Source organism: Rana temporaria, chromosome 3, assembly GCF_905171775.1.
Source record: "Rana temporaria chromosome 3, aRanTem1.1, whole genome shotgun sequence".
Classification (NCBI taxonomy): Eukaryota; Metazoa; Chordata; class Amphibia; order Anura; family Ranidae; genus Rana; species Rana temporaria.
In genome coordinates, this window is record NC_053491.1 from 9,011,783 (window position 1) to 9,035,775 (window position 23,993).

The 23,993-nt window shown below is 45.9% G+C and overlaps 2 protein-coding genes and 2 non-coding genes across 15 annotated transcripts in view; 2 read left to right on the forward strand and 2 right to left on the reverse strand.

Moving 5' to 3' along the window:
* Positions 1-23,993, forward strand: part of KIF23 (kinesin family member 23) — a 912,882-nt gene that overhangs the window by 721,104 nt on the left and 167,785 nt on the right. The window lies entirely within an intron of this gene.
* SPG11 (SPG11 vesicle trafficking associated, spatacsin) overlaps positions 1-23,993 on the forward strand; it is a 147,984-nt gene that overhangs the window by 52,061 nt on the left and 71,930 nt on the right. Inside the window, exons 16-17 of the mRNA XM_040342210.1 lie at positions 2,691-2,898; positions 6,135-6,338. Of these exons, the coding sequence (XP_040198144.1) occupies positions 2,691-2,898; positions 6,135-6,338 (412 nt within the window). The remainder of the gene's footprint in view (positions 1-2,690; positions 2,899-6,134; positions 6,339-23,993) is intronic.
* Positions 10,296-10,367, reverse strand: TRNAG-UCC. Its single transcript has one exon. It is a non-coding gene; the product is annotated as a tRNA-Gly (tRNA).
* TRNAG-UCC lies at positions 11,784-11,855 on the reverse strand. The gene has a single exon. It is a non-coding gene; the product is annotated as a tRNA-Gly (tRNA).

Here is a 23,993-nt window from a genome sequence, read left to right on the forward strand (position 1 = left end):
TTTGGAGACCACTGATTTAGATGTTCACTGGTATGACACAATTCTTTACAGATCTTCTCTAAATCCTTAAGGTTTCTTGGCTATCGCTTGGCAACTCGAAGTTTCAGCTCCCTCCATACATTTTTTTTAGGATTAAAGTCTGGAGAATGGCTAGGCCACTCCATGACCTTCACACTTTTTAATAAAATGGTACAAATAGAGCAAACTTCGTAAAAACATAGCTAGGGTTCGTTAACCAGAGCAGGTTGTCGGAACAAGCCAGTGAAACAGGAATCCAGAGATCAGCGTAGTAGAGGCAGTAAACAGGATCGGGTACCAGAAGGGAAGTCTGACCGGCAAAAGACTTTAACAGGAAAACACAGCAGAGAGTATCCAGATATGTTGACCAGGCGATGGCACAGGAGATGTGATCCAGGCAGTTTAAATAGCCAGCAGGGCTAGCTGACGAGTAGGAAATGAAGACCAGGTGATTTAAAAGTGAGTCAGAAGTGCAGTAAAAAATCACACTTTTTAATATAATGGTAAAATGGTACAAACAGAGCCAGGGCCGCCATCAGGAATTATGGGGCCCCTTACACAGCTTCAGGCATGGGCCCCCTGGAGCAGAGAACCAAGGGGGCGGGGGGTGTGCCGTGTCAAATTGAGAAGCGGGGGGGCTGCCGCGAATTTAGAAGCGGGGGGATATATAAAAAAAATATAAAAAAAAGGGGGGGGTAGCCATCCGGGGCCCTGGGGACCTCTGGGCCCTTTAATAAAAAGGAAAAAAAAAATATATATATATATTTATATATATATATATAATTATAACAAAAGGGGGAGGGGGTTGCCATCTGGGGCCCTGGGGACCTCTGGGCCCTTTAATAAAAAATATATATATAAAAAAATTATAAAAAAAAAAAGGGGGGGTTGCCATTCGGACCCTGGGGACCTCTGGGCCCTTTAATAAAAAATATATATATATATAAAAAAAAAAAATTATAAAAAAAAAACGGGGGGGGGGTGGGTTTGCCATCTGGGCCCTGGGGACCTCTGGGCCCTTTACTAAAAAGAAAAAGGAAAAAAATAGAAAGAAAAAAAAAGGGGGGATTGCCATCCGGGCCCCTGAACAGAGCAAACGTAGTCAAAACATAGCCAGGGTTCGGTAACCAGAGCGGGTAGTCAGAACAAACCAGTGAAACAGGAATCCAGAGATCAGTGTAATAGGGGCAGTAAACAGGATCAGGAACCAGGAGGGAAGTCAGCCAGGCAAAAGTCTTTAACAGGAAATCACAGCAGAGAGTTTCCGAGTATGTTGACCAGGCGAAGGCACATGAGATCTGATAAATAGCCAGCAGGGCTAGCTGACGAGCAGGAAATTAAGGTGAGTCACTGTGGAATGAAGAGTACTGACAGCTGAGCACAGAGCGCTGAGAAGGAAGGGTTGAGCCCAGCCCTGACGCACGCCCAACATTTAGCACAATTTAAGCCACACCCACAATTTGACATGGCACAATACACATGCCACTTTTTTTTTTTTTAAATCAATGCCTAGGGCCCACTTTTTATCTTGCACACGGGCCCACTGATTTCATGATACATTCTTGCTCAGGACACCTGTACTATTTTCACATTGCAGTTAGTCTATATTCAGTTTCATTAACCACTTAAGGACCGCCTAACGCCAATATACGTCGGCAGAATGGCACGGCTGGGCACAATCACGTACCTGTACGTCCTCTTTAAGTGCCCAGCTGTGGGTCATGCGTGCGCACCCGCGACCCGAAGCTCCGTGGCCGCGGGACCCGCGGACCCGATCGCCGTCGGAGTCCCGCGATCGGTCACAGGAGCTGAAGAACGGGGAGAGGTGAGTGTAAACAAACCTTTCCCCGTTCTTCACAGTGGTGCTGTCATTGATCGTCTGTTCCCTGATAAAGGGAAAGGCGATCAATGATGTCACACGTCCAGCCCCGCCCCCCTAAAGTTAGAAACACATATGAGGTCACACTTAACCCCTTCAGCGCCCCCTAGTGGTTAACTCCCAAACTGCAATTGTCATTTTCACAGTAAACTTTGCATTTTTATAGCACTTTTTGCTGTGAAAATGACAATGGTCCCAAAAATGTGTCAAAATTGTCCGATGTGTCCGCCATAATGTCGCAGTCACAAAAAAAATCGCTGATCGACGCCATTAGTAGTAAAAAAAAAAAAATTAATAAAAATGCAATAAAACTATCCCCTATTTTGTAAACGCTATAAATTTTCCGCAAACCAATCGATAAACGCTTATTGCGATTTTTTTTTTTTACCAAAAATAGGTAAAAGAATACGTATTGGCCTAAACTGAGGGAAAAAAATATTTTTTTATATATGTTTGGGGGATATTTATTATAGTAAAAAATATTGAATTTTTTTCAAAATTGTCGCTCTATTTTTGTTTATAGCGCAAAAAATCAAAACCGCAGAGGTGATCAAATACCACCAAAAGAAAGCTCTATTTGTGGGGGAAAAAGGACGCCAATTTTGTTTGGGAGCCGCGTCACACGACCGCGCAATTGTCAGTTGAAGCGACGCGGTGCCGAATCGCAAAAAGGGGCCTGGTTCTTTACCTGCATATTGGTCCGGGTCTTAAGTGGTTAATGTTTATTAATGCTTGTAAGGCATAATCAGAAAGACGTATAATCAGTAAAACGTATCTGTGAAATGTCCCACAGACTTGACTTCTGTTTCGCCGAAAATCCTGTGGCGCCATCTGACTCTGTGGCACGATTGGCCAAGAATTGAAGCTTGGATTGACAGCATGGGACATCGTGAGCCAACTGGGGACAGCCAACACTGGCCTCCATTGTCTCCAGACATCATCGACGAGAACACTTTATGCTCTAAATACACCCGAGAGAGAATTCTGAACAAGTTGGCAAGGTGTGTATGGAAGAGTGTTTTTTTTTTTTATTGGGTATTATCTTTGTGTATCTTTGTGAATTGATCATTCAATTATTTACAAGAGAATTACGGTAAGACCTACCCTTATCATCATACAGTGTGATACAAAGAGAATGGTGCAAAAGCAGAGCTGATTTATTCATAATGGAATGAACCCAACACAACTATCATTATACAAAATGCAAAATGAGCAAACAGAAGAAAAATCCAAATCGAATCAATATTTGGTGTGACCCCCCCCCCCCCCTTTGCATTCAAACCAGCATCAGTTCTTACACTTGCACACTTTGTACACTTGCACAAAGTCAGGAATTTTGTAGAATTTGCCGTGGCCTCGCCTAAAAAATCCTGCCCGCAGCGCAGCGATTTTCCCAGGATCACGGCGGGCTGCGGGCAGGATTTTTTTTAGGTGAGGCCGCAGCTTCAGCCTAGTCCGCAGGCTTTTCCCCAGATCGCGGCAAGCTGCGGGCAGGATTTTTTAGGCGAGGCCCCGGCTTCAACCTAGTCCGCGGCCTTTTCCCAGGATTGAGGCGGACTAGGCCGAGGCCACGGCCTCGCCTAAAAAATTCTGGCCGCAGCTCGCCTGGGAAAAGGCCACGAGGTCAGGTCGGACGCCGCAGACTAGTCCGAAGCCACAGCCTTTTCCCAGGATCGCGGCAAGCTGCGGGAAGGATTTTGTACGCGAGGCCGCGGCTTCGGCCTAGTTCGTGGCCTTTTTCCAGGATCACGGGGGACTAGGCCGCGCCTAAAAACTCCTGCCCACAGCTCCTTAGGACCGTTGCGGTGTCCGAATCAAGTTTTTTTTTCTGATGGACACCGCGCTGGTCCTAAGGAGCTGCGGGCAGGAGTTTTTAGGCGAGGCCGCGGCCTCGACCTAGTCCGCCGCGATCCTGGGAAAAGGCCACGGCCTCGCCTAAAAGCTCCTGCCCGCAGCTCCTTAGGACCGGCGCGGTGTCCATCAGAAAAAAAAACTTGATTCGAATTGTGAATAGAGTTTTTTTTTGTTTTTGTTTAATCGCTGATTTTTTTGGGGGGGGCCAAAATCCCCCAGCTCTACAAGCAGGTGCTCATTTTTTTTTTTTCATTTAACTTTTTATTAAATATTTTTTTAACAAAAACTTAACATCAACATGACATTCTTACATTTATATACTGACATACATATAACAACACATACATGGTCTCCTTAAAACCCCTTATTTTGGTTAACATATGGTGGCCCCTTTTTTTTCTTTTTTTTTCCCTTTCCCTCTTTCTTTTTCTCCTTCCTTCCCTCTTCCTTAGAAAAGAAGAGAGAGGAGAAAAATATACCCCCCTTCGTCTCCCCCTCCCCACCTCACTTAGAGACAGGAGGGCGACCTCTCTGGGATATGTACTATTCAGTCCGACTAGGTCCCTGATACAGGTACTAATAGGGCAGGTAGAGGTAGGGGAGGTGCAAGGAAGTGGAAAAGGGGGAGGGACAGAGATAAATAGGGGAAGAAAGAAAGAAAGGGAAAAAAAAAAAAAACCCACCTCATTTTTAACTGTGACTAAATCATCCCTTACTTCAAGGGCACTACTTTTTTAAATTGTCCTTAATATTTCTGAGTGATAGCTACCTCCCATACCGATATGTGAAGAAAAAATTAAATAAAAAAAATAATCCCTATTGTGACCTTCCTATTTTAAAATTGCAAGATTCTGTTGCATTGTGGCTTAAGAGAGAGGGGGCTTCTACTATCCCCTTCCTCTTTCAGGAGGAAGATAGGGGATCCCAGAAAAAAAAAAAAAGAAAAAAAAAAAGGAAGAGGAGGGGGTGATGAGCCCCCCCCCACCCATCTTATATGTGTGTGTGCCAAGACTTCTCAATTATAAGGGGGCAACCCCTGCCCCTCAAGCAGGTGCTCATGATCATCAATTTCATATGCAGATTGAAACACAGTCATTAAACGAAACAGAAGCAGCTGTGTAGGAGACTTAGACCTGGGTGAGGAACAGCCACACTCTGCTGCTAAGGTGAGGTTGTGGAAGACCGTTTCATGTCACAGTTCATACACCGTGGCAAGACTGAGCACAGCACCATGACACAAGGTAGTTATACTGCATCAGCAAGGTCTCTCCCAGGCAAAGATTTCGGGGGATTCAAGATGTGCTGTTCAAACCTTTCTGAAAAAGCACAAAGAAAAGGGCAATGTTCAGGACAGTAGATGCAGGGGTCACCCAAGCTTAATACAGCAGATGAAAGACACATGCTTGCTTCCCTTCCATATTCCACCAGGTTTATCATCACAGAACTGATGGAGACCAGTTGGACCCAGGTACACCCACCTACTGTCTAGAGATGTCTGGCCAGAAATGGTCTTCATGGAAGAATTGCGGCCAAAAGCCTCCAATGTGGAAGCAAGTTTAAGCGACTCAACTGTACAGGAAAACATAGGAACTGGGGGGCAGAAAAATGGCAGAAGTTGCTCTGGGCTGATGAGTCAAAATGTGAAATATTTGGCTGTAGCAGGAGGCAGTTTGTTGGTTAAGGCCTAGAGAGTGATGATACATTAATGAGTGTCTGCAGGCAACTGTGAAGCATGTTGGAGGTTCCTTGCAAGTTTGGGGCTGCTTTTCTACAAATTGAGTTGGAGATTCATTCAGGATCAATGGTGTCCTCAATGCTGAGAAATACAGGCAGATACTTGCCCATCATGCCGTACATTCAGGGAGGCGTGTGATTGGCCCCAAATTTATTCTGCAGCAGCACAACCAAACATACTGCCAATGTCATTAAGAAGAACAAGAAGTCCTGGAAGTGATGGTTTGGCCCCCACAGAGCCCTGATCTCAACATCATGGAGTTTGGCTGGGATGACACGAAGAGACAGAAGGATTGGAGACAGCCGACATCCACGGAAGATCTGTGCTTAGATTTCCAAGATGTACATACAGCAACCTACCTACTTATGGTGACCCCCTTCGGATCACGGATCGTTTACGATCCGTTGCACCACTAGTACCGATCAAAAGAATTACAGATTAATCGAGGAATTAATCTTTCATTTCCACAGCCCTAAAGAAAATATTTACAAAAATGTGAGGGGTGTACTTTTGTGAGATACTGTGTGTGTGTGTGTATATATAATATATACATATATGTATATTATATATACATCCACACACCAAATCCTAACATGGTTTGTGCTCATTTATTGAAATAGATGTCTTTTCTTTTTATTTTTTTTTCAGAATGAACATTTTCGTCCCTTCTGAGCTGAATGATTTTGAGTCTTTGATGCAGAGACTTGTTGATAATCGCATGCTGATGCCGCCAGCCGATTCCCCCATGGAGAGCATCACTACACAATTTCCAGACTTTCACAATCGCTTTGTGGTGATGTGTGTTGAGCGCGGCCTCCAACACCTGCTGTACCCCTACCTAGACCATCACAGGTATTGGATGATCTGTTACTATTACTGTATTCTAAAGACTTACTTAACCGCTTCCCGACCGCCTCATGTAGATATACGTCGGCAGAATGGCACGGACAGGCACATTGGCGTACCTGTACGTCCCTGCCTTTCCGTGGGTCGGGGGTCCGATCAGGACCCCCCCCCCTACATGCGGCGGTCGGATTCCCTCGGGGAGCGATCCGGGACGACGGCGCGGCTATTCGTTTATAGCCGCTCCGTCGCGATCGCTCCCCGGAGCTGAAGAACGGGGAGAGCCGTATGTAAACACGGCTTCCCCGTCCTTCACTGTGGCGGCGTATCGTTCAAGTGATTCCCTTTTATAGGGAGACTCGATCGATAACGTCAGTCCTACAGCCACACCCCCTACAGTTGTAAACACACACTACCGGTAGGTGAACACTAAATCCTACAGCGCCCCCTGTGTTTAACTCCCAAACTGCAACTGTCATTTTCACAATAAACAATGCAATTTAAATGCATTTTTTGCTGTGAAAATGACAATGGTCCCAAAAATGTGTCAAAATTGTCCGAAGTGTCCGCCATAATGTCGCAGTCACGAAAAAAATCGCTGATCGCCGCCATTAGTAGTAAAAAAAATAAAAATTAATAAAACCTGGAGAATTGGCACAAAGCTGCCTTTAGATCTTTTCGGGGTATAAGAGGAGTCTCTTTAATGGAAGCAAGTGTTAAGGTAATTACCAGATGGTACTTGACTCCTTCCAGACTGGCCACCATTTTCCCCACAGCTGATCCTCTTTGCTTTAGGGGGTGACAGCTCCGGGGCACCATGGCTCATGTTTGGTGGGAATGCCCTAGGATTCGCTCCTTTTGGAGGATCATATTTACTATGATCTACAAGATAACAGGATATCGGATTCCCAAGACTCCCCAGGTTGCTTTATTGAATACTACCGTCCCTCTTCTTTCTAGATCCTCTGATCCACTTCATATTACTTGGCTCCAAGATTGCTATTGCCAAATCTTGGAAACAACCCAGGCCGCTCATCTCAGTAGCTAGACAAAAAATCTCTTGGATCATGATTCAGGAGAAACTGTCCAGCATACTAGATAACTCCTCCGAGGCTTTCTATGAAATATGGACTCCCTGGGCTGACTTTGTTGGCATTCGCCTTACCTCTGATCCTGAATGAGTTTGAGAAACTCTTGAATATGTGTTAGGCATTATTCTTACCACCCTAACCTTATCCCCATTCCCTTTACCTCTTTTTCTCTTTTCCTTCTTCCTCTATCTCTGTTTCTATCCCTATGGGTTATCATTCTATTATCAGCTAGCTTACGCATTCAATGTGGGGTTATGACTCTCCGTTATCGATAGATGTCCCTTAAATATATTTATTATTTTTTCTATCTTTATTTGCCTTTTTGGGGGGGGGGGTATTCCTAGCGTTACCCTCAGGTTTTTCTCTGTCTATTCCGCATTGGTGAGAGTGATGCGAGTCTGGGGGGGGGTCTGGGGGGATTGGGGGCCCACACTCGGGCACAGTAGGATCCCAATTGGGGTGCTGGGGGAGTGGGCTCCGGGTCCCATCTGGACCCGTTTCCCCTTATTCAGGGTAATGTTACCTAAAATCTGCTGGATAATTGATGTAATGTCTGATTAATATTCCTTTTCTTGGCAAATTTTCTTTATCTCCTCAAGATGTTATATTTGATCCCTTGGGGCATATGATGCCCATGTTGCTTAATGATATGTTGTAACCTGACATGAAATTTCAATAAAAATCTATTGAAAGTAAAAAAATTAATAAAAATGCAATAAAACTATCCACTATTTTGTAAACGCTATAAATTTTGCGCAAACCAATCGATAAACGCTTATTGCGATTTTTTTTTACCAAAAACAGGTAGAAGAATACGTATCGGCCTAAACTGAGGGAAACATTTTTTTTTATATATGTTTTTGGGGGATATTTATTATAGCAAAAAGTAAAAAATATTGAATTTTTTTCAAAATTGTCGCTCTATTTTTGTTTATAGCGCAAAAACTAAAAACCGCAGAGGTGTTCAAATACCACCAAAAGAAAGCTCTATTTGTGGGGAAAAAAGGACGCGATTTTGTTTGGGAGCCACGTCGCACGACCGCGCAATTGTCTGTTAGAGCGACGCAGTGCCGAATTGTAAAAACCCCTTGGGTCATGTAGCAGCATATTGGTCCAGTCCTTAAGTGGTTAAAGTAGAACTAGAGGCAAAACTTTATTTTTCTTCATTTTGGATAGAGTAAGGGAGGGTTATAACCCCCGTCAGATTTTAATTTTTTTCACTATCCGTGTCCCATTGCGGAGATTTCCATTCACTTCCTGTCCCTATAGCCAAACAGGAAGTGAGAGAATATCCTTGCAAATTAAGGGAATTTGTGGTGACCCCCCAGGTTATCAGAACTGGGGTCCCCATTGCAAGATTTCCCCTCTATTACTTTTCTGGGGGACAGCGCAAAATTTGGGATTTTCTTTTACTTTCAATGATAATGGTAAACAGGACACACAGAGAGGGGGGAATCTCCCCAATGGTGGCAAAGACGGCAATAAAACCTGACAGGGGGGGTCTAACCCTCTCCACTCCATCCAAAACGAAAAAAAGCCTTTCTTTCTCGTACACCACGGGACACAGAGCCTTAGTCATTACATAGTGGGTTGTATGGTCACGATCGATGCCGCCGCCACAGTGAAGAACGGGGAAGCTGTGTTTACACTCACCTCTCCCCGTTCTTCAGCTCCGGGGACCGATCGCGGGACTCCAGCGGCGATCGGGTCCGCGGGTCACGGAGCTTCGGACCTGCCCACGGCTGGACAATAGCACAGCACGTACCTGTACGTGCATGTGCCCAGCCGTGCCATTCTGCCGACGTATATATGTGCAGGAGGCGGTCCTTAAGTGGTTAAAAAAAAAAAATCTTTTGTTCCTTTACTATAAATTGCTCTCACAATTTATACATTGTAGGTATTTTTGTCTAGTTTCAGGCATTGTGCTCAGTTTTGTGATACGCCTTTTACTTTTGGCTGGTTGAGCTTCCAAGAGTTCTACACACATGTCATTGACTGTCCTGTATAAAATTCCTCAGATTTAGACATTAATGGCTGTGTGTTGAGTTATTTTGAGGGGACAGCAAATTTACACCGTTATACAAGCTGTACACTACACTACATTGTAGCAAAGTGTCATTTCTTCAGTGTTGTCACATGAAAAGTTACAAGAAAAGATTTACACAAATGCGAGGGTTGTATTTACTTTTGTGACATACTGTATGTGAGCTCCTGCACACAACGGGGTGTACTTACTTTTGTGACATACTGTATGTGATCTCCCGCACACAGAGAGGGGGGTATTTACTTTTGGGAGATGCTGTATATATTTATTGTGGTCTATAAGTGGTTACATCCCACATGGCGTGTCCTGAGGTCTGCAGCAATGAAGGATTTTTATATTTGAAACTTTAATGTAAATCTAGACAGTTGAGGGGGTGTAATATTCCCGCTGGGTGGAGTATGCGATCCCCTTACTTTCAATATCGCCCCAATCGAGGCGTGATTTTTGCCGCGATTGTCTCCTGACAAATCGCAGGACTGCTTTTGGGAGACAGGGGTCCCGTCATTTTGTTTGTGTGATTTGTCAGGTGACAATATTGTCCCGTGATTGGGGTGCCATTGAAAGTAACGGGATCACAAGCATGTGACACGTTTTGCGGCAATTCAGGAAATTGCAGTAATTCCGCCCGCGGTCCGAAACGCCTAGGTGTAATCGCAGCCAAAGCTAAGCATCTTCTGACAGTTGCTGGGTTCTCCTTCTATAGATTCTGGGGGAACATTTTCTTCCTCAAACATTCCACACATTCTCTTCATTCTTTATTCCACCGCCAATATGTACTCTGCATTGACTTGTATAGCGCTTTTCTCTCTGAGGACTCCAAGTATTGGAGATGGCGTTGGCCGGGAATCGAACCCGGGTCAGCTGCTTGGAAGGCAGCTATGCTTACCACTGCACCACCAACGCAAAAGTAGCATGTAGTGTGGGAGGAAACCGGAGTACCCGGAGGAAACCCACGCAAGCACAGGGAGAACATGCAAACTCCATGCAGATAGTGTCCTGGTCAGAATCTGAAACAAGGACTCCAGTGCTGCAAGGCTAACCCCTAAGCCTCTGTGCTGCCCATATACGGCCTCTGTTCTCTAAGGCCCACCCCCGGTGAGTGGGGTAAATCACTTATATTCACTTAAAATGCCTTCACAAGAAATCCAAACTTATCCTAAACTACAATATATAACACTCCTATAATAACACACCCAAATAACAAAGAGGGGTACAGTGGTCCCCAAATTAGCAACACAATGGGTCTAAATATTCCATTCACCCTTAGGCCTCATTCACACGGGGGGTATTAATCCGTACCCAATGGGAGGACCGTGTTTACTACAATGCGAATGCACAGGTATTCCCAGCATGCCGTGTAGGCAGTCTCATTGCTGTCAACTGGGGTGCAGTGACTGTACTCAATGTGACATCTGTGTGGGTGCCGGTGCACAGCCCCAAATGCACCTGGGGTGCGTTTGCACAACTGCACCCACATGGATGTCCTTTTTGGGGTTAATGCAGCCCCCACACAGGGTACAGATTCATACACCCCGTGTGAGTGAGGCCTTGGACTTCTCCATGAAGGACCTCACTGGCGGGAAGAGTTCTCATTTCTCCAGCAGAGAAAGCTGGAAAGACTCCTCCCACCTCTGAAGACAAAAAGAGTTCCAACCTCCACTTATAGCCGGTCCAACACACGCCTCAAAAACATACCGGCCTTCAACCTCCTCTTATAGCCAGTCCAACACACACCTCAAAAACATACCGGCCTCCAACCTCCCCTTATAGCCGGTCCAACACACGCCTCAAAAACATACCGGCCTTCAACCTCCTCTTATAGCCGGTCCGACACACGCCTCAAAAACATACCGGCCTTCAACCTCCTCTTATAGCCAGTCCAACACACACCTCAAAAACATACCGGCCTCCAACCTCCCCTTATAGCCGGTCCAACACACGCCTCAAAAACATACCGGCCTTCAACCTCCCCTCATAGCCGGTCCAACACATGCCTTAAAAACATATCGGCCTCCAAACTTCACAACATAATCAATTACTTTATGTTGATCGACAATACATAGATCAAACATATCACCTGTAAAAACGTGCTTAAGATGTTGGTGGTAAACAGCCTGCTAGGCCCGGGGGAAACCAAACCAAGTCCTCCAAAAGCTGCCTTATATCAGTTGCTGCGTTCTCCTTCTATAGATTCTGGAGGAACATTTTCTTCCTCAAACATTCCACACATTCTCTTCATTCTTTATTCCACCGCTAATATGTACTCTGCATTGACCTTGTATAGCGCTTTTCTCTCTGAGGACTCCAAGTATTGGAGATGGCGTTGGCCGGGAATCGAACCCGGGTCAGCTGCTTGGAAGGCAGCTATGCTTACCACTGCACCACCAACGCAAAAGTAGCATGTAGTGTGAGAGGAAACCGGAGTACCCCGGAGGAAACCCACGCAAGCACAGGGAGAACATGCAAACTCCATGCAGATAGTGTCCTGGTCAGAATCTGAAACAAGGACCCCCGTGCTGCAAGGCTAACCCCTAAGCCTCTGTGCTGCCCATATGCGGCCTCTGTTCTCTAAGGCCCGCCCCCGCTGAGTGCGGTAAATCACTTATATTCACTTAAAATGCCTTCACAAGAAATCCAAACTTATCCTAAACTACAATATATAACACTCCTATAATAACACACCCAAATAACAAAGAGGGGTACAGTGGTCCCCAAATTAGCAACACAATGGGTCTAAATATTCCATTCACCCTTAGGCCTCATTCACACAGGGGGGTATTAATCCGTAACCCATGAGAGGACCGTGTTTACTACAATGGAAATGCACAGGTATTCCCAGCATGCCGTGTAGGCAGTCTCATTGCTGTCAACTGGGGTGCAGTGACTGTACTCAATGTGACATCTGTGTGGGTGCCGGTGCACGGCCCCGAACGCACCTGGGGTGCGTCCGCACAACTGCACCCACATGGATGTCCTTTTTGGGGTTAATGCAGCCCCCACACAGGGTACAGATTCATACACCCCGTGTGAGTGAGGCCTTGGACTTCTCCATGAAGGACCTCACTGGCGGGAAGAGTTCTCATTTCTCCAGCAGAGAAAGCCTAAAGAAAGCTGGAAAGACTCCTCCCACCTCTGAAGACAAAAAGAGTTCCAACCTCCACTTATAGCCGGTCCAACACACGCCTCAAAAACATACCGGCCTTCAACCTCCCCTTATAGCCGGTCCAACACACGCCTCAAAAACATACCGGCCTTCAACCTCCTCTTATAGCCGGTCCAACACACGCCTCAAAAACATACCGGCCTTCAACCTCCCCTCATAGCCGGTCCAACACATGCCTTAAAAACATATCGGCCTCCAAACTTCACAACATAATCAATTACTTTATGTTGATCGACAATACATAGATTAAACATATCACCTGTAAAAACGTGCTTAAGATGTTGGTGGTAAACGGCCTGCTAGTCCTCCAAAAGCTGCCTTATATCCAAAAGTTGCCAAGAGTGTAAATGTAGACATTATGCTTTAAGGATAATCAAAAATATCACATTCTAAAGGGAAAGGTAGAATATGGGGAGGAGGAGTATGGAAGAGGCAGAGAGGGAGGAAAGTAGGGGGGGTGTTAGGTTCCGGGTAAGGAAGGGGTGTGGGGGTTCCCCCCAACCCTCACCCCCTTCTTCCTCCAACCTTCCCTTCTCCCCCCTTTCCTCCGTCTCTCCCTCTTCCATACTCCCCCTTTGTTCTACCTTTCCCTTTAGAGTGTTATATTTTTGATTAACCTTAAAGCCTAATGTCTACATTTACACTCTTGGCAGCTTTTGGAGGGCTTGGTTTGGTTCCCCTCGGGCCTAGCAGGCTGTTTACCACCAATATCTCAGACACTTTTTTTTACAGGTGATTATGTTTGGGAAATGTATTGTCGAACCTTAAAGCTTCTGCAGAAAGGTAAATAGAGGGCTGATGGGAAGACCCTCCAGTTACTGGAGTGTCAGCCGCCACCAGTGTAGGGGCCTGTGTTGGTACAGCCGTACCTGGCCCCTGGGAGGGTCCCTCAAACTTTTTGTTGAGTCTTCTTCTAGGAACAGCCAATTGTCTTGTTTGTCCAGCTACATTGATAGTTGGTGATTCATAAGCTGCTTATGAGAATCTTTTAAGAGATTGATGACGTAGTGGATTCCTGTCATGATGGCTTGAAATGAAGATCCTCTCCCTCATATTCACTAGCAAATCGTCCTCTTCTCATCACCTAGTTTAAATTTTCTTCCAACATTTTGGCCATCTTCAATCCCAAGAAAGCTGCACCCCTTCCATTTAAGTGCAATCCGTCGCTACTATAAAGATGGTAACGGCCTGAAAAGTCAGCCCAGTTCGCCATGAAACCAAACCCCTCCTCCCTGCACCAGTTCCTCAGCCACTTGTTAAGTACCATAAGCTCCTGCTGTCTCTGTGGTGTGGCTCGAGGTAGAGGCAGTATTTCAGAAAATATTGCCTTGGGGGACCTTTTCTTCAATATGGCCCCCAAGTCCCTGAAATCATTTTGTAGGGTGCTCCATCTTTCTCTAACTTTGTCATTGGTACCGATATATATCATGACAGCTGGGTCCTCTAAAGCGCCATCCAATAATCTTTCCATGCAATCTGCAATGTTCCGAACCTGAGCGCCCGGTAAACAACATACTGTTTGGCGATAATGGTCTTTGTGACAGATTGCTCTCTGTATTCTTCCAATAACTGAATCCCCTACCACTAGTATGTGCCTATCCTTTCTGGTAACCTTGCCCCCATCTTCGTCACATGCTGGTGGAGTCTCTGTGTGAAAGTCACATGCTGGTGAATTCTTTACGCGTCTGTCACATTCTGGAGGGGTCTCATTGTGAACATCACATTCTGGAGGAGACTCACTGTGATCGCGAAATTCTGGAGTAGTCTCATTGTGAATGTCACATTCTTGAGGGGTCTCATTATGAACATCACATTCTGGAGTAGTCTTGTTGTGAATGTCACATTCTGTAGTAGTCTCGTTGTGAATGTCACATTCTGGAGTAGTCTTGTTGTGAATGTCACATTCTGGAGTAGTCTCGTTGTGAATGTCGCATTCTGGAGTAGTCTCGTTGTGAATGTCACATTCTGGCGTAGTCTCGTTGTGAATGTCACATTCTGGCGTAGTCTCGTTGTGAATGTCACATTCTGGCGTAGTCTCGTGAATGTCACATTCTGGCGTAGTCTCAGTGGTAACGCCACAATCTGCCCGGGTCTCAACAAAATCGTTGCACGCTGAAGGAGTCTTCGTGTGAATGACACATGGTTGATTTAAAGAAATTCCCAAATTGTGGGAAGTCTCTGTGTGAACCTCACATGCTGGTGAAGTCTCTGTGTGAACCTTACATGCTGGTGAAGTCTCTGTGTGAACCTTACATGCTGGTGAAGTCTCCGTGTGAACGTCACATGCTGGTGAAGTCTCTGTGTGAACCTCACATGCTGGTGAAGTCTCCGTGTGAACCTCACATGCTGGTGAAGTCTCCGTGTGAACCTCACATGCTGGTGAAGTCTCTGTGTGAACCTCACATGCTGGTGAAGTCTCTGTGTGAACCTCACATGCTGGTGAAGTCTCTGTGTGAACCTCGCATGCTGGTGAAGTCTCTGTGTGAACCTCGCATGCTGGTGAAGTCTCTGTGTGAACCTCGCATGCTGGTGAAGTCTCTGTGTGAACCTCACATGCTGGTGAAGTCTCTGTGTGAACCTCACATGCTGGTGAAGTCTCTGTGTGAACGTCACATGCTGGTGAAGCCTCCGTGTGAACGTCACATGCTGGTGAAGCCTCCGTGTGAACGTCACATGCTGGTGAAGCCTCCGTGTGAACGTCACATGCTGGTGAAGCCTCCGTGTGAACGTCACATGCTGGTGAAGCCTCCGTGTGAACGTCACATGCTGGTGAAGCCTCCGTGTGAACGTCACATGCTGGTGAAGCCTCCGTGTGAACGTCACATGCTGGTGAAGCCTCCGTGTGAACGTCACATGCTGGTGAAGCCTCCGTGTGAACGTCACATGCTGGTGAAGCCTCCGTGTGAACGTCACATGCTGGTGAAGCCTCCGTGTGAACGTCACATGCTGGTGAAGCCTCCGTGTGAACGTCACATGCTGGTGAAGCCTCCGTGTGAACGTCACATGCTGGTGAAGCCTCCGTGTGAACGTCACATGCTGGTGAAGTTTCCGTGTGAACGTCACATGCTGGTGAAACCTCCGTGTGAACGTCACATGCTGGTGAAGCCTCCGTGTGAACGTCACATGCTGGTGAAGCCTCCGTGTGAATGTCACATGCTGGTGAAGCCTCCGTGTGAACGTCACATGCTGGTGAAGCCTCAGTGTAGCGTTCATATTCTGTCTCGCTCACTAGGGCAGTCCTGCCTTGTGAGCTGTCTCTGCAGTAAATACTGCGTAAATCTGCAATAAAAAAAGAAGAAGAAGAAGGTTTAGCACTTTCACCTACATTTTATATATATATATTTTTATACAACATCAAATTATACAGAGAAAAGTTCAAAATTCCAATGCCAGGGACAATAAATAAACCCAACATGACAGGGACACAGGGATCACTAATGGTGACCTTTCTATAAAAATTCTGGTTGCCTGGCAGTTATGCCGACCCACTAAAATGAATGGAGTCAGAAAGGGAACTGATTCTTAATTTTCATGTGTGGGGGAGTAATCTGCAGTGCTTCTGTTTTTTATTATTAAACACCCAGCACCTATGGGGGGGGTAACCTCTAATCAATATCTACTTCCATTCCTATACATGTGTAACTTTGGACTCCAATAAAGATGTTTTTATAACAAAATATATTTTTGCGTGTTTTGGCACCATTAAAATGTTTGTTATCACAAAAAAATAAATAAAGATCCTGTTCCTTTGAAGCCTGTTATAGTGCTTGTGCTGTGTATGAAATATCTGGCTGATCCTACCAGTTTCTACCCTCCCCCTCTCTGCACTGACTCCCATGTATCAGGGCTGCAGAGTTCTGACACCAGAGTCAGTATGTGTCTCCATCATACACTGCTATCTGCAGCTCTCCCTGTGTCTCTTCCTCATCCCCCCCACCCACCCTCCATGTACGTGTCTCCATCATACGCTGCTATCTGCAGCTCTCCCTGTGTCTCTTCCTCATCCCCACCCACCCTCCATGTATGTGTCTCCATCATATGCTACTATCTGCAGCTCTCCCTGTGTCTTCTCCCCCTCCTCCTCCCTGTATGTGTCTCCATCATACGCTGCTATCTGCAGCTCTCCCTGTGTCCCCCCCCCCCCATCCTTCATGTACATGTCTCCATCATACGCTACTATCTGCAGCTCTCCCTGTGTCTCCTCCACCTCCTCTTACCCCCCTCACCCTCCCTGTATGTGTCTCCATCATAAGCTACTATCTGCAGCTCTCCCTATGTCTCCTTCCCCCCTCACCCTCCCTGTACATGTCTCCATCATACGCTACTATCTGCAGCTCTCCCTGTGTCTCCTCCCCTGCTCCTCTTCCCCCCCTCACCCTCCCTGTACATGTTTCCATCATACACTACTATCTGCAGCTCTCCCTGTGTCTCCTCCCCCCCCCCTCACCCTCTTTGCCTGTCATCTCTCACTATCCCTGATCTGTTCATCCCCTCTGTCACATAAAAAGCTGCATCCTAGTGCCTGTGCTCTATAAACAAAAAAAAAAAACATTTCTACTTGTATTGCATTGTATCCATCTTGGTCTCTGTTTAATCTTCAACTGCCATAACGCCGCACATGTGATCCGTTATGACAGTTTGAGAGCACAACCAATGTGACAGTTGGCATTCCCACCATGCCAGGAATAGAAAAGTTTATTTAAAACCAGCACTCTTTACAAGCGGAATTAACCACTTCCCTACCACTGGACGTCATGTGACGTCCCAAACTTTCGGGAGGGATATCTGGATGATGGGCGCAGCTACAGGCATCATTCAGATATCATTCTTTCCAGCCGGCGAATCTGTGCACCATAGGAATGATCATAGCGGCAGTTGCACCGCTTGATGGTTCTTATAGGACACAGGAGGGGACGTCGCCCCTCCCACCGCAATCTGGTGCTTCTCCGGGCTCTCCCGTGCCATCGGGGGCCCAGAGAACGAATCAGCCGGCGCCGGATGACGACGATAGAGATTTCCGGTCACCAGACATCTCTATGAACGTCGGAGGCCGTTGTGACGTCACGCCCGGTTTCCTGGAAGTAAACAAAGCTGTGATCACAGCTGTCAGCATGAGATACTTACCAATCTCGGTGTCTGTATCCCGGTGATGTCCATTGGCTTTACAGCCGGATCCGAAACATCCAACAAGGGCTCTGAAACAGCCGCGCAATAACGCCCGGGTCCTCTTCATTTTGGAGGGCTTTTTGGTTGGGGTATCTGCAGGCTGGTCACTGATACCTCCTTCCATAGCTGCCCTTCCTTTGCTGGCTTTCTCCAAAAAAAAAAAATAAAAAAAAAAATGAAGTGAGAGAAAAAATGTAATAAAAAACTTTAAAGCGCCCGTGTCCCCGGTAGCTCGCGCTCAGAAGCGAACACACATGTAAGTCCCACCCACGTTCGAACCACACATGTGAGGTATCGCAACGTGCGTTAGAGCGAGAGCAATAATTCTAGCACTAGACGTCGCCTATGGATATTTTTAAGTACCGAAGTTTGGCGCCATTCCACGAGTGTGCGCAATTTTAAAGCGTGACATGTTCGGTACATCAAAACCTTGATTTACAAGCATAATTCGTTCCAGAAACATGCTTGTAATCCAAAGCACTTGTATATCAAAGCATTTTTTACAGGGTATAAAAGAGAAGAGAGGAGCCTCTAAGTGTAGCAATAAGTTGCTAAATGTTGTACCTTCATTAAACACTTAACCCCCGGACCATTATGCAGCTAAAGGACCAGGCCCCTTTTTGCGATTCGGCACTGGGTCGCTTTAACTGACAATTGCGCGGTCATGCGACGTGGCTCCCAAACAAAATTGGCGTCCTTTTTTTCCCCACAAATAGAGCTTTCTTTTGGTGGTATTTGATCACCTCTGCGGTTTTTATTTTTTGCGCTATAAACAAAAATAGAGCGACAATTTTGAAAAAAAATCAATATTTTTTACTTTTTGCCATAATAAATATCCCCCAAAAAAGATATATAAAAAAACATTTTTTTTTCTCCTCAGTTTAGGCCGATACGTATTCTTCTACATACTTTTGGTAAAAAAAATCGCAATAAGCGTTTATTGATTGGTTTGCGCAAAAGTTATAGCGTTTACAAAATAGGGGATCGTTTCATGGCATTTTTATTAATAATTTTTCTTTCTAGTAATGGCGGCGATCAGCGATTTTTTTTTTTTTTCATGGCTGCGACTTTATGGCGGACACACACTTTTGACACTATTTTGGGACCATTGTCGTTTTTACAGCGAACAGTGTATCAATATGCATTGATTACTGTAAAAATTACACTGGCAGTGAAGGGGTTAACCTGTGCGAAAGGGGTTAAGTGTGCCCAAAGGGAGTGATTCTTACTGTGGGGGGGCGTGGCTGGCCGTGTGACATCACTGATCGTCGTTCCCTATGACAGGGAACAGACGATCAGTGTCAGCTACACTAGGAAGCACGGGGGAGAGGTTTGTTTACACTCACGTTCTTCTCTGTGACCCGATTGCGGGACACCAGCGGCGATCGGGTCCGCTGTTCCCGCGGGGACGGTCACGGAGAAGAGGACCTCGCGACCCACGGCTGGGATCTTAAAGGGGCCAAACATGTACGCCCTTGTGCCATTTTTTGCCGACGTATATCGTCGTGCGGCGGTCCTCAAACGGTTAAGTGTAACCATATTGCTACACTTAGAGGGGCAGATCCACAAAGCGAGTACGCCGGCGTATCTACTGATACGCCGGCGTACTTTCAAATTTCCCGCGTCGTATCTTTGTTTTGAATCCTCAAAACAAGATACGACGGCATCTGGGTTAGATCCGTCAGTCTTCGTACGCCTTCGGATCTAAGATGCAATTCTTCGGCGTCCGCTGGGTGGCGTTCCCCTCGTTTTCCGCGTCGAGTATGCAAATTAGCTATTTCCAACGATCCACGAACGTACGAGCGGCTGTCGCATTCTTTTACGTCGTCTCTAGTCGGCTTTTTTCGGCGTATAGTTAAACCTGCTGTTTGGTGGCGTACTCAATGTTTAGTATGACCGTCGTTCCTGCGTATCATTTAAAAAAAATGTTTTCATTTGCGTAATTCGTCCGTGAATCGGGCTGGACGTAATTTACGTCCACGTCAAAACAATGACGTCCTTGCGACATCATTTAGCGCAATGCACGGCAGGAAATTTAGTGACGGCGCATGCGCAGTTCGTTCGGCGCGGGGACGCGCTTCATTTAAATGAAACACGCCCCCTACTCGACGATTTGAATTAGGCGCCGTTACGCCGCGAGAGATACACTACGCCGCCGTAACTTATGGCACGAATTCTTCCAGGATTCAAACCAAAAAAAATAAGTTACTGCGGCGTAGCGTATCTCAGATACACTGCGCCGGGGCCGATCTTTGTGGATCTGCTCCAGAGACTCCTCTCTTCTTTTTTTTTTTTATACTCAGTGGTGACATGACACTACTCTTATATCAAGACATCGCTTGTATATCAAGTCACAATTTATTAAAAGATTTTACTTGTCTTGCAAAAACGCGCTCAAACCAAGGTTTTACTGAATCTATTTACTCGGCATAACATCATCTTTCACATTGTACAAAAAAAAATTGGGCTAACTTTTTACTGTTTTGTTATTTTTTTAATTCATGAAACCGTTTTTTTCCCCCCCCAAAAAAAAGCCTTTGAAAAATGATTGCGCAAATACCGTGCGAGATAAAAAATTGAAATGAACGCCATTTTATTCCCTATTGTGTCTGCTAAAAAGAAACATATATAGGCCCGGATTCACATACCTCATGGCATATTTATGCTGCCGTAGCGTATCCAATATACGCTACGCCGACGCAGCGCAGAGAGGCAAGCACAGAATTCACAAAGCACTCGCCTCCCAAACCGCTGCGTTTCTTTGGCGTAAGCCGGCGTAGGTGGAAGTGGGCGTGAGCCATGCTAATGAGGCGTGACCCCATGCAAATGATGGGCCGAGTGCCAGACAAGTACTTAAAACGAACGGCGCATGCGCCGTCCCGTGGACGTATCCCAGTGCGCATGCTCAGTATCACGTCGAAACAACTGGCTAAGATACGACGGATCACTGTCTACGACGTGAACGTAACCTACGCCCAGCCCTATTCACGTACAACGTAAAATACGACGGCTGTGTTCCCTTTTGCATGAGTTGCGCCTCATATATGGGGAATAACTTTATGCCGGACGTACGACTTACGCAAACCGCGTATATTATGCGCCGGGCGCAAGTACGTTTGTGAATCGGCGTATCTCCCTCATTTCCATATTTGGATAGGAAATCATTGGGAGCGCCGCTTGCAGCCAGCGTAAATATGCGCCCACGATACGCCGGCGTAGGAAAGTTACGTCGGTCGGATGAAGCCTATTTTCAGGCGTATCTCAGTTTATGGGCACGGCGCATAGATACGACGGCGCATATTTACACTTACGCGGCGTATCTCGAGATACGTCGGCGTAAGTGCTTTGTGAATCCGGACCATTTTTTGGGGGGGTTCTGAGTAATTTTCTAGCAAAAAAAAAAATATAATTTTTTCATGAAGGAGAGAAGTGCCAGAATATGTGCGGTATGCAAGTGGTTAAACCTCTGTGTAATATTGGCACACTTAACCACTTAAGCCCCGGACCAATATGCTGCCTAAAGACCCAAGGGGTTTTTACAGTTCGGGACTGCATCGCTTTAACAGACAATTGCGCGCTCGTGCGACGTGGCTCCCAAACAAAATTGGCGTCCTTTTTTCCCCACATGATCACCTCTGCGGTTTTTATTTTTTGCGCTGTAAACAAAAATAGAGCGACAATTTTGAAAAAAATGCAATATTTTTTACTTTTTGCTATAATAAATATCCCCCAAAAACATATATATATAAAAAAAAAAATTTCCTCAGTTTAGGCCGATACGTATTCTTCTACCTATTTTTGGGAAAAAAAATCGCAATAAGCGTTTATCGGTTGGTTTGCGCAAAATTTATAGCGTTTACATAATAGGGGATAGTTTTATTGCATTTTTATAAAAAATTTTTTTTTTTACTACTAATGGCGGCGATCAGCGATTTTTTTCGTGACTGCGACATTATGGCGGACACTTCGGACAATTTTGACACATTTTTGGGACCATTGTCATTTTCACAGCAAAAAATGCATTTAAATTGCATTGTTTATTGTGAAAATGACAGTTGCAGTTTGGGAGTTAACCACAAGGGGGCGCTGTAGGATTTAGTGTTCACTTAGTGTGTGTTTACAACTGTAGGGGGGTGTGGCTGTAGGACTGACGTCATCGATCGAGTCTCCCTATAAAAGGGATGACTCGATCGATGCGCCGCCACAGTGAAGAACGGGGAAGCCGTGTTTACATACGGCTCTCCCCGTTCTTCAGCTCCGGGGAGCGATCGCGACGGGGCGGCTAGAAACGAATAGCCGCGCCCTCGTCCCGGATCGCTCCCCGAGGCTTACCGACCGCCGCATGTACGGGGGGGGGGGGGGCCCGATCGGACCCCCGACCCACGTCAAGCAGAGGACGTATAGGTACGTGCATGTGCCTGTCCGTGCCATTCTGCTGACGTATATTTACATGAGGAGGTCGGCAAGTGGTTAATGGCAGACTTACCCGCTTAGCTTTCCCCTCCAGTGCTGCGCTGTCAGCGCTCTTGGCTGTCACGTGAGCTTCCATCTTCTCCTGGCCTCTCTTCCATGTTTTTGGATTCTTCAGTCACTTGATTGGCCGGGGCTGTGATGATGTCACTCCCACACATGACCACAGGAGACCCATGCACGACATCAAGCTGTCGTTTTCATAGTAGTGAGCAGGGCCGTATTTAAGGCGGGGAAAATGGGGCCCTGTCATTGTTTTGGGGCCCAAAGCAGATGCCTCATACTTGCCAACTATCCCAGTTTAAATTCCCTTGAAGTTTTAGTCCTGTGCTGTGTCCTGATATCTCAGTGTGAAGAGCTGCTATTAATGCTGCCCAGCTCTGCCCTATTGTTGTGTACAGATGACTCACCTGCAGACCCGGTGTTTACATGTAAATAACCGTCATTCATATGTAAATAGCGGCTGGCGGCATTCATATGTAATCAAAGGTGACATTCATATGTATATCACGCCCCTCTGCAGTGAAGAGATGATGTGCTGTAACCTCTAGCAACTCATCAGCGAGCTGTAATGTGTGCTGTAACCTCTAGCAACCAATCAGTGAGCAGTATTTCTGTACAATAATCTCTAGCACCCAATCGACAAGAAGAAATCACGTGCTGTAACCTCTAGCAACTAATCAGTGAGCCCTAATGTGTGCTGTAACCTCTAGCAACCAATCAGTGAGCCATAATGTGTGCTGTATCCTCTAGCAACCAATCAGTGAGCCGCAATGTGTGCTGTAACCTTTAGCAACCAATCAGTGAGCCGTAATGTGTGCTGTAGCCTCTAGCAACTAATCAGTGAGCCATAGTGTGCGCTGTAACCTCTAGCAACCAATGAGTGAGCAGTATTACTGTACAGTAATCTCTAGCACCCAATCAACAAGAAGAAATCACGTACTGTAACCTCTAGCAACTAATCAGTGAGCCGTAATGTGTGCTGTAACCTCTAGCAACCAATCAGTGAGCCATAATGTGTGCTGTATCCTCTAGCAACCAATCAGTGAGCCGTAATGTGTGCTGTAACCTTTAGCAACCAATCAGTGAGCCGTAATGTGTGCTGTAGCCTCTAGCAACTAATCAGTGAGCCATAGTGTGCGCTGTAACCTCTAGCAACCAATGAGTGAGCAGATTACTGTACAGTAATCTCTAGCACCCAATCAACAAGAATAAATCACATGCTGTAACCTCTAGCAACTAATCAATGAGCTGTAATGTGTGCTGTAACCTCTAGCATCCAATCAGTGAGCAGTATTACTGTACAGTAATCTCTAGCACCCAATTAACAAGAAGAAATTACGTGCTGTAACCTCTAGCAACTAATCAGTGAGCTATAATGTGTGCTGTAACCTCTAGCAACCAATCAGTGAGCCGTAATGTGTGCTGTAACCTCTAGCAACCAATCAGTGAGCAGCTCTACTGTACAGTAATCTCTAGCACCCAATCAACAAGAATAAATCACGTGCTGTAACCTCTAGCAACTAATAAGTGAGCCGTAATGTGTGCTGTAACCTCTAGCAACTAATAAGTGAGCCGTAATGTGTGCTGTAACCTCTAGCAACTAATCAGTGAGCCGTAATGTGTGCTGTAACCTCTAGCAACCAATCAGTGAGCAGTATTACTGTACAGTAATCTCTAGCACCCAATCAACAAGAATAAATCACGTGCTGTAACCTCTAGCAACTAAT